This window comes from Zonotrichia albicollis, chromosome 3 (genome assembly GCF_047830755.1).
Source record: "Zonotrichia albicollis isolate bZonAlb1 chromosome 3, bZonAlb1.hap1, whole genome shotgun sequence".
Taxonomy (NCBI): Eukaryota; Metazoa; Chordata; class Aves; order Passeriformes; family Passerellidae; genus Zonotrichia; species Zonotrichia albicollis.
The window spans coordinates 35,483,393-35,498,357 of NC_133821.1; the positions used below are offsets into that span (position 1 = coordinate 35,483,393).

Genomic DNA, 14,965 nt, shown 5'->3' on the forward strand with positions numbered 1-14,965 from the left:
GGTGCAGCCTCAGTCTGGCAGCTGGAACTAAGGGTGGTTTCCTAACTATTTTCAGGCTGTCCACCTGAAAGGACAGGCTGGGACCATGGGCTTCCCTGGGCTGATCTCACCTTCTGCATCTTCCGGAGCTGCGTTCCTCTTCCACAGGCCATGCCTTCAGCTGATGGAAGCGCTGCTCTGTTTCTGTCCAAATCCACTCCTTGTGGGATGAGGGGACATTGTAAACTTCCTAGTGAGGGCAGTCCCCCTCATCCCCCTAAGTACAGACTTAAAATAAGGAAAAGAGCTTGGAGGCATTTTATTTAATTTGTGATGGCTGTGACAAACCAACGGTTTGAATTAATTGTTCTCTTGCCTCGAAAGTTTAACCCGTTTCATTTACCCCAGGTAGTAAAACAGGAGAGTAAAAGTAACACCTCAGGTCATGTTATTGTGCCTCTGGTAATACCCAGATGGACAGGGTTGGTATTTCCCAAGGAGTTTCTGCTGACTTGTTTTCAGCTCCCACAGATGTTCAACGGAGGAAATGTCCCCATTTTCCCTTTCAATGCTTGAATGTGCTTGTGTGTTTAAAAGAAAAGTAAATTACTGTATCATATGCTTGTTACATGTGTTTCAGAAATTCGCTTCTCAGTTGCCGTTTTGACACAAGTTGTAGGCGCTGGAGAAATTAAGTGCGTCCTAGAAGTAGACACTTGATAGTCCCATATTTGCTTAGAGGAGAAAGGAAGGACAGGGTATAATCGTTCGAAACACCAGGGAAGATCATCCTCCTTCTAACCAACACATTTTCCTGTAGCTGAGGATGAAGTGAAATTTTAACTTTGGAATGCACACATGAATATCCAGGACATGAAACAAATAATAAATCATCCCCTTCGTTGCAGGGAGATGATAACAAGCATTTCTTTTCCAAGAAAGCATGCCGCAGCTAGATCAATTTGTTTGTAAAGTGTATGGATTGTTTCTTATGGTGTGAACTTTGTATAAACAGGGGGAAATGGCTTCATATTACATCATATTGATGTTTTTGAAGCATCTCTCTCATCGGAGGATTTGAAAGCATCTCTTTCAACCCTTCCTGCCTCTGAGACGAGCAGCTAGATTTATCTTTATTCTGTCATAGATGTTTTGTGCTGCCTGTTGCGAGCAAGCTGCGTCCTGCAGACGGCGGAGAGCTCGCAGCGGCACCGCGCCCGGGGCGGGCTGGGGGCGCCGGAGCCTCCCGTGGGACCGCGCTCCGGAGGCGAACAAAGGGGCCGCCAAACCCACCGCCAACAGGTGCTGCGCAGGAAACAAACTTTTTCTGGGATACTACACAGAGTCACCAAAGGGGAGCGATCGCTCGGCCGCCCCGGGGAAGAGGCAAACACCAAAAATTCCCCAGGTCGGAGAGGAGCGGGACAAACGGCGGGAGCCGGCAGAGCGCGGCGTGCTGCGGGCACGGCGGGGAGCGCGGCCGCGCACCCGCGGCTCCCTCGGCGCCGCCCGGCCGGGCCGCCCCACCCCACCTGCGGCCGGCCCTGCCCGCGACCCGCCCCGGGCCCGGTGCGCGGCGGGGGAGCCCGGGGGCGCCCGTTTAACCCCTTGGCGGCCGGCGGCTCCGGAAGCGGCGGCGGCGGCCCCGTGGGGCGCTGTGTCCTGCGCCCGGGCGGGGAGGGGTGGCGGCGCGGGGTGGGGGCGAGCGCGGCGCGGGGGGGCGGCGGCGGGAGCCGCTCCCTCCTTGCCCAGCCCGGCCCGGCAGAGGCGGCAGGAGGAGGAGGAGGAGGAGGGCGGCGCAGAGCGCAGACATGGCGGCCAACATGTACCGAGTGGGAGGTATGTGGGGACGCGGCGGCGCCCGCCCGGAGCCCCCCGCGGGCAGGGCCGGGGGTCCCGCCGGGCCGCGGGCCATGTGCGCCTCGCCGGGGCCAAGAGCGGCGCCCCGGCCCTCGGGCTGGCGCGGCCCCGAACGGGGAGGCCGGGCCCGGGCGGGCGGCGAGAGGAGGCGGCCGGTCCGGCGAAGGGTCGCCGGGCCCTCGGCGGGGCGGAGGACGGAGGTTCCTCCCCCGCCAGCCCCGTGCGCCGGGTGGGAGCCCGGCCCCCGCCGCCGAGCAGGAGAAGGGCAGCGCCGCCCTCTGCGGGGAAGGGAAGGGAAGGGGGGAGCGGCGCCGCCGGCTTCCAGCCCCCGCTCCGCGGCGCGGGCCGGGCACGGCCGCCCCTGCTCCTCGCCTCCTTCCCCGGGGAGCGGCGGAGGGGCCCCGCGGGGCCAGCCAGGGGCCGGGTGCCCGGCCGTGCGCCCCCGGGCCGGGCCGGCCCCACCGCGGCCTGGCGGGCCCTGCCGGCGCCGTGCGGGGCGGGCAGCCCCAGCCCGGCCCGGGGAGCGCTCCCCTCCGCGCCGCTCCCTGCCCCGCGCCCGCCTCCCGCTCACGGCGGAGTTTCTCCGCGCCCTCCTTGGTCTGCCGGGGATAAATAATTAATCCGGCCGTGTGTAACCGGGGGATTTCTGTCAGCTTCCCTTGCTCGCCGCCGTGACCCCTGAGGAGCGCCCTGATACGTGACTGCTTGGCGAAGGGCGGGGGGGAGAAGGCGTTCAGGCGGTGAAAAACACGGCAAGCGTTTGTTTTCCCACCCCGAGCCTGGCGAAAATGACACGGATAACTTTGGCTCGCTCACGGAGGGAACGAACGTGGCAGTGTGCCCGGTGCTGTGGCTCAGGTGCACCGCTCAAGTTAGGTGTGCAGTACTGGGTGCTCAAAAATCGCTCTATCCTCCTGCTCTCAAAGCCAGAGCTTAGAGGGAGGATGCATGGAAATGTGGGGTGATAATGTCACCCCTCATTTCCACGCATCGCTTTCTGCTACTGTTTTGAGATGTGCTGATAGAGCCACAAATCTTCCCTCATTAGGGCACCTAGATTGTAGTCCCATCAGCCTTTACTCATGAAACTAATCCTTCTCTGAGCAGGTAGCGGGTAGGGTTTACTTCTTAGGTCACCAATTCTCTTTTTTTTCGTTGTAATCTTAATGAGAAATTGTGAACACTACCCAGAGATCATATTCTGTCATAAGAACTTCCTGAAGTTCCTTTTCATTGTATTGTAGTGTCAAAGTGTTGCAGAAGACTTTTATACATTGTTACAGTTTCTCATCTGATTTTTAAAAATAAAGTTTGCAATGTGCATGCTGCAGAAGTCCAACATCAAATTTAAAGCATGGCTGACATTTGATGGGTAGTTTTTCATTGGACAAAAACAAGTTTTCAAAAAACTATTAAAGGAAATGCACTCAATTCTTTGTATGTGGCATGGGAGTAGCTTTCAGGACATGAGTAAATTTCCATTCAATCTATGAAAATATTTCTATGTTAATCATGAAAGAGACCTTGTCCTGCAAGATCTTTGCTAATTTCATGGCAATTTCTGTTTAATATAGTTTGCATCTTACTGGACAGAGATAACAACAAGAGCAAGTATCATAAAACTACATTACTCATTGGGACATTGATCATTGCCACAGCACCTGATAATAAATATGATGTGTCATCTCTTACAGAAATGTTAATCTCCATAATATAGAAACTCACTAAAATGCTCAGGTCTTAAATCTTCCTCATTTATTGTGAGAAGTTGCTCCTTCCCTATCGAGATTTATGAAGTATGTGGATTACTGGATTACAGTGTGAGCTTCAACATAAACCCTTTAATTTTTTCCTAGCATGATTGTTAAAGCAGGTGTAGTGCAGTTAAAACTAGAATTTAGGAACAAATTATATTAAATGTCAGTGTAGAAATACATCACAGTCCCAACATTTATGAAGAAATCTTAGCCCTTTGAAAACTTCTAGGTTTAGAAGAAAAGTTTTGCACTAATAATGATAGGCCTTTACATAACTTATGGTATTTCAGTGACTTTTCTTTTTTCCCTTGCAGATTATGTTTATTTTGAAAATTCTTCCAGCAATCCATATCTCATTAGGAGAATTGAAGAACTTAACAAGGTACAAATATCTAAGGTTCTTTCTTAACCTTTGACAACAGTGCTTGTTAAAACCTGAGAATTATTTCTATCCCTTAAGATTTTTACTGTAGTAGGGGTTTCTGGTGGTTACTGAAAACTTGCTGTGTGATATCCTCTAATTCTGCCCTGTTACCTAAGGAAACACCCAATTCCCAGTGAACAGGATTACTCTGCTGCAAAAATTTTCTAACAAATTCTATGAATTCTTGGAGAAATGAATGAATGTAATTCTCTAGCTGACAGTGACACTGTGAATCCATCTGGAATGACAGCCATCATGTAATGTGTCTGCTTTTAGACAGACATCTGAAGAGCTGGAAGGTGCCAGCGAGACTTTGCAGTGATCAAATGACAGAATATGTGACTTCTGTGGCTGTCTATTGCTCTGCCTATTGGCAGCTGTGAATGAAGAATGGGCTTTTGAATAAAGTACAGGCTCTGTTCTCTGTCTCTACCCTGAGTGTATTTTTCTAAAAAATGGAGGCTCTATTGACTGTCATTTTGGGCAAGACATGATGATTTTTTTTTCACTCTGACACTACTATAATAATGTGGTGTTTCTATGGGATTTTTTATTATTTTTAATATTTTTGTATTTTTTTTTTTTGCTTTTCCGTCAAGCAGTTTTAAAGCTTACTGATATGCTACATCAAAAGTTAATTGTTAAAATTCCCATCATGATGTAAGTAATGTTTAAGATATTTTTTCCCCAGTGGTTAGAAAGTAAATTAAAAAATTGGTGACCTGCAAGAGGTTTTCATCTTTTTAATGAAACACAGCACTATGCCATAGCGGACATCAACCACATTTAATGTTAGTGCTGTCCAACACAACATCCACTGAACTTGTGCCTGGCAAATAATTTTTGACTTTTATTGGAGAAGAAAATTTTTTATTCACGGTAATTGACATGATTCCAATCATGAATTGAATGTAATGTTTATTATCTTTAAACTGCACTGCTATAATTTAATCTTACTCATGCAGGGTAAAACAGAGTCATGTATTGATTTTTTTTTTTTCTTAAAGAGAGGCTGGAGGTTGTAGTCCAGGCATCTTGAATGTGAATGGTTTGCTTTCGTGTGTATCGAGCAAATGTGGAGATGTTACGTAAATATGTAATGAAATGCTTTGACTATTGTCCTACCAGGGACAATATTTTTTTCTTGTAAGAAACTTTATCAAAACATTGTACTTTTTAGTATTAAATAAGTAACTTGAGGTAAAAAAGAGAAGGAGTATGCAGTTTTTCAAATATTAGTAAATTCTTTATAGAAGATCATGGTCCCCATAATAAGTCATGAAAACAACACCAAACTAAATAGATCTTTTATTTTAGGATCCATTGTGATTTTTTCAAATAAACTTTTCAGAAGTCTTTGAAAAAGATTTTTTCAATAAATGCTATATTAAATGAGATTCTGAAAAAATGCTAGAGTACTTTGCAATATACGTTTCTATCTAAAGCTGGATTATAAAGAAACGTTCACAAGATTCCAACATTTCTGAAGGATTCTTACATTAGCATGATACTGTCATTGCACCTCTGAACACCTGAACAAAATATGAATTCTGAGGACTCAATAATTGTAGTTAATCCTCTTGTCTGGTCTGAAATTGATACTGGCCTCTCTCAATGTGATTTTATTTATTGGAGTAATTCTGTTGATTTCAGCTTGACTGATCATGTGAGAACTACTGACCTGAGGGAGCACTCCAAGCAGAGAGCAGAGTTTAATTTGTGTTACTCAGCTGAGGAGGGATACATCCTGACTTGATTTTCTCTTCCTTTTGTAGACTGCCAATGGGAACGTGGAAGCCAAAGTGGTGTGTTTTTACAGGCGAAGAGATATTTCTAACAGCCTTATAATGCTTGCAGATAAGCATGCTAGTAAGTAGATTGGGTAGGGCATTTCTCCTTACTAACACAGCCTGCTCAGTTTCTGCAGCTGCTTAAAATTGTGGGGTTTCTTGGCATGTGAAATATGTATTTATGTAAAGCATTTATTAATATCCAGTTAGTTGCTTAGTATTGTCTGATAATCTCCTGCTCCTGTTAGTTGCATCTGAGAATTAAGTTAAGCTGTATCCATGTGATTGAGATTGCATCTGGAAAAAAAAAAAAGAATGTATCTTTTCATCTGGAAGATACAGCTGCATTTTTTTTATGTCAAAAGTAATTCTTGGTTGTAAATCAATTTAAGCTTAAGAGCACATGTAATTATTTGATATGACGTTTTTGAGTTAGACATAAACATGTATTGCTTAATGTAAAGAATGAAATGTATCATTGGGGACTGAAAATCACTGGAGATTGCAAAAGAGCTGTTATGTGCATTTATGCTAATCAAAAAATAGTGGCGGTTGGGGCTTTTTTCAATTTTTTTCTTTTTTTTCTTGGTAAAACAACAAATGGTAATAGGTGAAAAAAGTCACATTTTTCAACGTGAACCTAAACTTTTTTTGGTACCTGCCATTTGGTATACAAGTGAAATATCATAATGTTCCATAATTTTTTGATGAGAAATATAATGCTGAAGAGAAAAAATGCAATTCTGAAAATATAATTCAGAACCTAAAAATCCAAGATGAAGACAGTAATTTGCAAAATGCTCCAGTCATATTTGTAAATAACTGAAATGTGAAGTGTGTCAACATCTCTTAAATTTCTTGCCATATGCTATTAAATACCATTTTGATTGTGTATGATGCTTGAGTTTTCAAAATGAATCTGTGAATAAGTTATGTAGGGGTTATAAATCTCTATTTTATAAAAAGTTGGCATTATCTAATGTCTTTTAAGAGATTCTCTTGAAAGACATTAGATAATGCCAACTTTTTAATGCAGATATATGATGGTGTAATTAGGTACTTTAAAAATACCCTGCAATTTGTTTAATGTCCAGCTCTGGTAATTTTGCTCATCCAGGTATGGTGAGTGACGAGAAACAGAGAATGTTTGGCTTTTGTTTTAATCTTTTATTGGTCTTAGAGAGGTGGGGGTGATTTGAGTACATAGTATGAAGTACTAGCTTGGTGTTTATAGGAAAACTATAAATCTTGCTTATGTGCTAAGAAAATGATTTAATGTTTTGTTACATAGTTGGGTACACTCTATAGTTATTTGTGACCTATTTATGATCATGATCATCAGCCCCCACAATCATTAATCTTTTGAGTCCTTCCAGATGAAATGTATTGAAACATAGAACTTTAGGTGAAAGTTCACTAAACTTTCTAGCACTTTTTTTGTTTTTCTTTTCTAATAGAGGGGGCAAAAAAGTAATAAAGTGATAACAATTTTACTGGAAATACTTATTTTTTTTTAAAATATTGATTTTTAAAACATGGAGCATGTAAATTTTTTTTTAGTTGGCTTGTTTTTGAGAAAAGGGTATGTTAGTCCTGTGGGTATCATTCAGTCTGGAAAAGTGAGTAAGCCTTTTCTATTTCCTTTGTGAGTTTTAGATTGCCATTTTGTCAGCACTTTGATAGAAGGGATTTGTTGATGGTCTGTTTCTTTTCTCCTGTAACATACTGGGGGTTTGCTGGTGTCACTAGGAGTGCCATGGACTCTTCCATCTTTTGTCTATTGGGATTCTCTTGGGGTTCTGTAGTGAGGAAACAGAAATGTGATTTCCAGCTGGTTCAACAAACATCTTTAGAATGCCTGTGTCTCACAGGTTATGAGCCTTCTAGCCCAGTGCTCTCAGGAATTGTGTTTCTCTATGAACATTTGCTCTGGACACAATGTCTCTGTTTGTTCTGACCAATCTGTGGAATCTGTAGTGCCAAGTTCTCTTAGGAGATGTTTGTTACAGTCACAGGGGACAGCACATAGTGAAGGATTGCTCGCCTAGAGCTTCCTATAGCTCATAGATCAGATATAGTTAAATGTCAATTCAATTTAAAGGCTTTCATTCTGGGATAACACAATGTTCTGTTTAAAAATATGGTGTGTCTAAACAAAATATTTGTATATTTATGAATTGTATGTTTTGGAAATGTTTTATATAGCTAAGCATGTTGACACATCAATACTTCTACCTGGTTTGGTATAAAATAAATGTTCAAATATACAAGTTTCTTGAGGAATAGAAACTCCAGTTCAGCCACTGATTTATTCTCTGTGCCTGTTTGGAGAACTCTTTTAAGTATAAGATCTGCTTGGTCTTTTCCAATGATATTTTGAAATATTTTGGATAGCATTTTTTTTTTCTTTATGATTGAGAAAACTGGTTTGAGTTATTCATTTCTCAAGATTTTGGCAGTTGGTTGGAGGTTTTTTGAGATGTCAATTTCTGAAGGTTACATTTTGAGATGTAGATATGGTCCCATTTACTAAAAGAAGAAAAGAGCTGTGTAGGAAAATATTTTGGAACTTTAAAAAGAAAATTTCAGCAACTTGAAAACATTTCAGAATTACTCTAAAGAATGTTTGGGAAACATGAAATAAAGTTGATCTGTGCCTTTATCACTGGTAAGGAGTTGGTATATTGTTTTCCTAGGTTGTGTTTTGTCGTTGCTGTTTGGTTTTTGTTTGTTTGTTGTTGTTTGTTTGAGTTTTTAAATTTGGTTGGGATTTTTTTGTTTGTTTCCTTTGTTTTGTCTTCCAAAATGTTTCAAGATATTGAAACAAGTTGAGGGAGAGGAAATCACATTTTCATTAGGCCATTCTAAAATACTCAGGTACAGAGTAGTTCTCTTGTTTTCAAAGAATGTCACTAATCTGTGAGGAAATTGTATTGCCTTCTTTCTTTCCCGGGTGTTTCAGGTGGAATTTAATTAAGGAAATTTTTATTTGTCTACCAGCATCATGTATGGCATCAGCTTTGGTCTGGGAATAGTTTTGGAAGCTGACTGTAGCCACTTAAATCCAGGGATTTGGAATGTTTTATGGGCACTTGAGAACTTTGTATTTTTTCACTGTTGATTTATGTTACCGTAAAGTAGAGTTTATGGTAAGGTCAGCTGGAAATACAAACCAAAATACTGTCCAGGATCACTTTCTTTGTCCTTTGCAGCCGCCTAAGCTCAGTGAAAGAGTTCTTGTGGGGCGTTAACACTGGCCAGGTTGTTGTTGGCGGTGTTATCTCTTTTAGGTTGCAGTCATCACCACAGGGTCCCTGTGAGGGGCTGTTCCTTTCTTGGCATGAAAGAATTGACCAGCAGCAGAGTAAGGCTTACTGTGGAGGGAAGAGAAGGAAGAGAGATGAGGAGAGGATGGCAGGCGGGACAAGGGACAGATATTGCAACAGACACCCGAGTGCGCAAGCGAGTGAGCTTGGAGAGGTGGGACAGGAACACGCAGCTCATTAAAATGGGTGAAGCAAACATAAAGGGGTGACATAGAGATGTTTCCTAACTAAATGGTGGGATTGAGAAATGGCCAGCTCTAGCTGAATCTATAAAATGTGGATGATTCTTTTTCTTTAGTAGAACTAAGGTAACTATTTTCGGGCAAGATTTTAATAGCTGTGGGGAGGAGTCTGTGTCAGCTTTGTACCAGCACTGGGTTTGGGTTACAGCAAAGGGCTCAAGTTCTTATTTCCTTCTTTTTCAATACATTGCAAAGAATCATAGAATATCCTGTGTCACAAGGGACACATGGAGATAATTGGGTCCAACTCCTGGCCCTGCACAGGGACCATTCCACAAACCTTACCATTTTTGAGGTATATTCACTACTACTTTCTTGAAGCTGAGTGGGGTGACCTGAGTGCATGATGCCATTTTTTGCAGATCTTTGCACTTTAAATTCTTTATCTGATCGTGTGCTATCATGTAATACTATGTCTGAAGTCATCCTCTTGTTGCAACTCCTCAGCCAGCTTTTGCCAAGCCAACCATCTGGTGAGGATATAAAAAAAATTACTGTTGTTGGAGTCCTTAGTTTTCTGATTTATTAAAGAGGGTTTGTTTCATTTAGGTGTGCTGAGATGCTGACTAAATGCCAGGAATATTTCTGGGCCTGTGGTAAAGCCCATGCAGAATGTATTTTTTCTCATTAACAGAATTCATATGCTTTGTGAATGTACTCAATTAAAAAAAAAACTACTCAGAGATATTTGTTTCATTGACTGTGATGAAAGGTAAAATGAATTTTTTCTAGATTACAGAAGCTGACAAAAATCATGTTCAATCTCAGCTGTTCTTTTTAGAGATCACTTACTGGCATTGCTTGTTGCACATTTTTAAAACTTTTATTCTTTTGCTCTTGATCACTCATGTTTCATGTCACATTGCTTTGTAAAATGGTGTTTCTGGTACAGAATTTTTGTATATGATAGATATCTAGGAGGAGAAGAGTCCTAGGCATTCCTGGTTAGACAATCATTAGGGTTGGAAAAGACCTCCAAGATCCAGTCTTTGACTGAACACTGCCATGTCCACTGACCTTTATCATCAGATGTTGGAGTCTGTACTCAGTTCTTGCCTTTGTATGACTTTGGTGTGTTGCAATCAGAAACAAATCCAGTGTTCTCTCTGTACTTCAGTTTTTTTTGCCTGTAAAGCAATGCTCCTATTAGAAGTTCTTATAAAAATTGTTAAAAATATTTAATTTGCTAGTATGTTTTAATGGTTGCCATTAAAAGATCTCAAAGTGCCTTACCAACACTGGTAGTTTATTCTCTATATAATATCAAGAATGTTCCAGCATTCCTGGAAATGGCTTGATCTTGCAGAGCAATTTAGCTGCTGCTGAACCTTCTTACCTTCACTTAAAGGTGATTTGTATTTGAGGGGAGGAATATTTTGCATAGTGTCTCTAATAACTGCCAACATTCCAGATGCATCCGAGAGAATGAAGCTGTTAATATTCCATTGATTTTATTTCAGTAGAGCTGCAGGCTAGCAGGTATCATTGAAGATGTTAAGAAAATGAGCTTAACTTGAGCAGTAGTGTTTAGCAGATTACTCATTGATGTTCCCAAAGATACACAAAACTGAAATGTGAATTCCTTTCTGTGTGTCATCAGGTTTTTCAACATATGGTTGCTGTTGCATAGCAATATTTTTGATACTCAGCTCCAGGAAAAACACAAGAATTTTTCCTGCCCTCTACAACAATAAAAAAAAAAAAAATTAGAAAGTTGTATGAAAAATGTTATGGGTATGGAGACCCTTGGGGTTGAGGAAAGAGCTCCAGAGTAAAATGTCTAAAACACCTTGTGTTCTTCAGTGTTCTGTTATCTCAGTCATATATTTGACTCAGTAGGATTCAAAACTTTTATAAAATACTAGACCTGGACTATTTTTGTCCAATCAGATTGTAACACAACCAGAAACTTGGTGGATTTTTTTTCCTTTGGTTCTGGTTCTTTTTCATTGTAGAAGTTCTTGTACATCAAACTGAACAGGTTCTTATAAAGGATACAGTGTTTCTTTAACCACAATCCCTCTTCTGAAAAAATCACTTCAAGATGACTTTTCCTGTTACCTAATTCAAGTCACATAATGTCTTAGCATAAAAAGTATATTTTGACTGGAGATTTAATCTGAAATCTTAAATTGTCTTTTTTATTTTTTGGTTTCACTACTTCCATTGATACCTGTTGTCTTTGCAGGCTATATTCAGTTAAAAGCACCTTTGGTGAAAAGAACCCAAGAGACAAATATTAATTCTTCTACTGCATACAATCAATTTTCTCTGTCTTGATAATTTTGAATACTGAAATAATTCATAGTTTCTCTAAAAAAAAAGTTCCAAAGAACAAAAATCAAGTCCATGGTGAATACTTTTTTGGTCTTGCTTATGGTTGTGTTGGGGGAAGAAAACCAAAGCAAAATAAGTCTTTAGAGCTTAAGAGCTCAATTGATTTGTGTCTCTTACAGTAGTGTGAGTAACATTTCCATGAAATTTTGTGGCTTTTGGAAAATTTTCTGTTAGGTTATGGTTAATTTTTTCAATTGCATTTGGCGAGCAGACCTCTCTTGCTTGCTGTTAAGAAAAGACATCTGTTGATATCACCCTGTGATGAAAGATACCATTTTTCTGGTTAGACAGGAGAAAAAGGAGCTAAGGCCTGGAAAGACAGAGCTGGGAATGAAAGGTAGGAGAGTCTCTTGAATTGTATATAAGGAAGGAGGCTTGGCTGCTAGATATGCCTGAGGAGTGGGTGAGCAGACTCGTGTAACTGGTTCAGTGAGATACTGCCTGGTTAATCTCAAGGCTTCTGTAAATATAAACTGGTGTTTGTTTGCAGCTCAGTGTCCCTGGCACTGTCATCTCTGTCCACACACACACCCACCCACCCCAAAAATTAGGGGAAAATTAGTTTTGATCTCACATAGTTGCCCTCTTCTCTTTGAGGACAAGGCATTCTTCAGAAGTCCCTGTCGGTGAGCAGCCCATCAGAAGGCTCTTGGGTTGATGAATGGAGACTAAATCAAATATAGTAAGCCAGGAAATTTGGTTGTGTAGGTTCCAAAGTTGCTTTTGTTGGAATGCTACATGCTAATATTATTTACAGTCATCTGATAGAGACATGTAAACGAAGCAGTAGCAAATTCAGTTATGTTGTGTTGCTTCTGGAAATGCTGAAGTCTGTGATGTGGGAGAGACACACCCTTGGAGGACCATTTAAGGATGATACAGATAAGAAATTCTTTAATCAGTGGCAAAGTAGCTTTTATGCTAAGGCATTTATATTAGTCTAACTATCGTTTTCACTGAAAATGAGCTTGGGGTTTTTTGTGGGGAAGACATGATCTCTTTGATCTCCTGAGACAAGGGCGCATCAAGTTTTCCTTCATTTACCCAAGAGAATGCCATCAGTTGTAATTTATTTGGAAAAGGGGGAGAAAATTCAGAACTTGCTGAAATACAGAAAGCCCTGTTGAAAACTACTTCCTTGTCATCAAGGAAAAACTTGTCTCAAGACTCCCAATTATTATTTTCAAGGGTGCTTTGGGTAGTGTCATAAATTATGTGTTTTCTTCATTTGATTTTTGTTCAAGAACTTGTGAATGTTTTCTCTCCTCAACAGGAAAAGCAATAAAGAAGCAGTAATGAGGAGTGTTTTGCTTCTGACAATGTCTGAGTGTTCTTTTTATGACTGACATTTGGAATTAGTAGCTATATTGTCTCATTAACAAGTTTACTGTCAGCCCCAAGTATCTTGTAGAGTTATTAACTTCACTGTCTGGTCAGGCTCCTCCTTTGGTGCAGAATGGCTTGTTAGATTGTGAATGTTAATGATCTCCTAATGGATGAATGGATTTACAACTAAGTTCATAATTTTAGGAGTACCTAGCTCTTACGGAAAACTTGCATAAACACACTTTTTTTCACCTATGTGTGTGTGATCTGCATTTGGATCATGCGTGGCTTCTTCACATATAAAAAATTGTCTGCTCTGTACAATTTGTAGAACTACATCTGAATTTTTGCACAGCTTCACGAATTTTTTGCTAGCTTCATCTTTAGATCACCATAGTATAAACTTATAATTTTGGGCAAGCATGTGTAGGTTAATTTTCTTTCAAATTCAACAATCTTCTTTTTGGAGCACAAAATTTAAGAGGCTTGAGTCTCTTGCCAATTTCTCTGAATGTAAAAACAAACTAAACCTAAAATCTGGATTAACTCTGAATTTGCTGTGAAGAGTGGAAAGCTGTAAAATATCAGTTCATGTTTATGCTTAAAACTGTTTATAAGATATATGAAGCTCAGTTTTTATTTTTATTACTTAAATACCAGAAGTATTTATTTAGTAAGTTTCCTTGGTAAAGAACTCAGTAGGGTACAAAAGGTGTCACTTTTCTGAGTTCTACTCCCAAAATAAATTCTTCACATTTGAATCTTTAGAAGGAGAGAGTATTCACAGAAAATTGCCAAAGCATTGTGCATTCCCCTATTTCCCTGTGTTCCTTAGGATTCATTTCCTCATGGTCAAGTTAAATACAAACACTGTTGTTAGTGTACTTGGTCAGGGTTTCTTTTGATTTGTGGAAAACATGTAGCTGTTTTCTTCCAGCTGCTTTCCTGCCTCTTTCTTGTTTCTTAATTGTGCGTGCATGTGATCCTACACTGTTTTCTTGGTACCCTTAAAATACTTGTAGTATTTAAATTGATATTATTGATCATAACTTTTTGTCTCATGAACATAAGTAGATTTCCATAATCTCAAATGCTTCTACTTGTTTTTGTTTTCCCTTGGCTCCTAATTTTCAGTGACTTTTCCCGCTCTCCTCCCAGTGCACCCACACTGTACCAAAGCACCTGAGGCATAAATTTTAGCCTACAAAAATATTGCTAGGTTATCTCTATCTGTAAAGCTCCAATAAGAGATGCATTTCTAATCTTCAAAGAGTTCTCTGATAGTCTAATTGAATCAGCAGTTTATATAATTTATAAATTTGAATGATGCAAACTCACTATTAATATAGAAAGATTTTCCCATCATGCAGCGGCAATTAAATGTGTGATGTGGGAATCAGGTCTGATGATTTAAAGGCTTACCAGCAGTAATTCTTGAGTGTCTGTATTCTGCAGTGGAATGAAGTGTGCAATAGTTGCCCTTGTAATACTCATGCATGCCTGTAAGTGCGCACGTGCTGGTGGAGGTGGAGCTTTTCAGCTTGGGCAAGGCTCTGTGTGAGAATGAGTGTAGTGCTTCCTACCCCAGCTGATTCATGCAGTGCTCTGTGTGTGTGTGTGTGTATTTATGGTGTGAGTTATTATGGACTAGGTAGAAGTAGCAGATAAGATGAATATATAAAGCAGCTGTGTGATTTGTCTGTAAACTCTGTTAAAGATAGTCTGCACAAGTAACAGGACTCAAAGTTAGCAAGTATGTTGAGTTTGTCATGCCCCAAACCACATGGAGTGTGTGGCCAGTGTGGCTGTGCTGTTTCACAATGCAGTTTGTCTGTTTAATCAATATTTTGGTGTTTACCTCAGCTACTATTTGTAACCCTCTCTGATCAAGTGAAGATTTGCAGTGTGAATCTGCTTTGCTTCT

The 14,965-nt window shown here is 40.7% G+C and overlaps 1 protein-coding gene across 8 annotated transcripts in view; it reads left to right on the top strand.

Annotated features, from left to right (window-relative positions):
• Positions 1 to 1,114: 1,114 nt before the first annotated feature.
• The window catches only part of MTA3 (metastasis associated 1 family member 3), a 139,310-nt gene continuing 125,459 nt past the window's right edge, over positions 1,115 to 14,965 (top strand). For 4 of the 8 annotated variants that reach the window (XM_026791077.2, XM_026791072.2, XM_026791075.2 and 1 more), the window contains exons 1-3: positions 2,477 to 2,715; positions 3,911 to 3,978; positions 5,796 to 5,889. In XM_026791077.2, coding sequence (XP_026646878.1) covers positions 2,628 to 2,715; positions 3,911 to 3,978; positions 5,796 to 5,889 — 250 coding nt within the window. In that variant the 5' untranslated portion in view covers positions 2,477 to 2,627. Of the gene's footprint in view, positions 1,388 to 1,659; positions 1,819 to 2,476; positions 2,716 to 3,910; positions 3,979 to 5,795; positions 5,890 to 14,965 lie in introns of those variants that run through there. The other 4 variants (XM_074537164.1, XM_074537165.1, XM_074537163.1 and 1 more) reach the window with 4 other exon arrangements.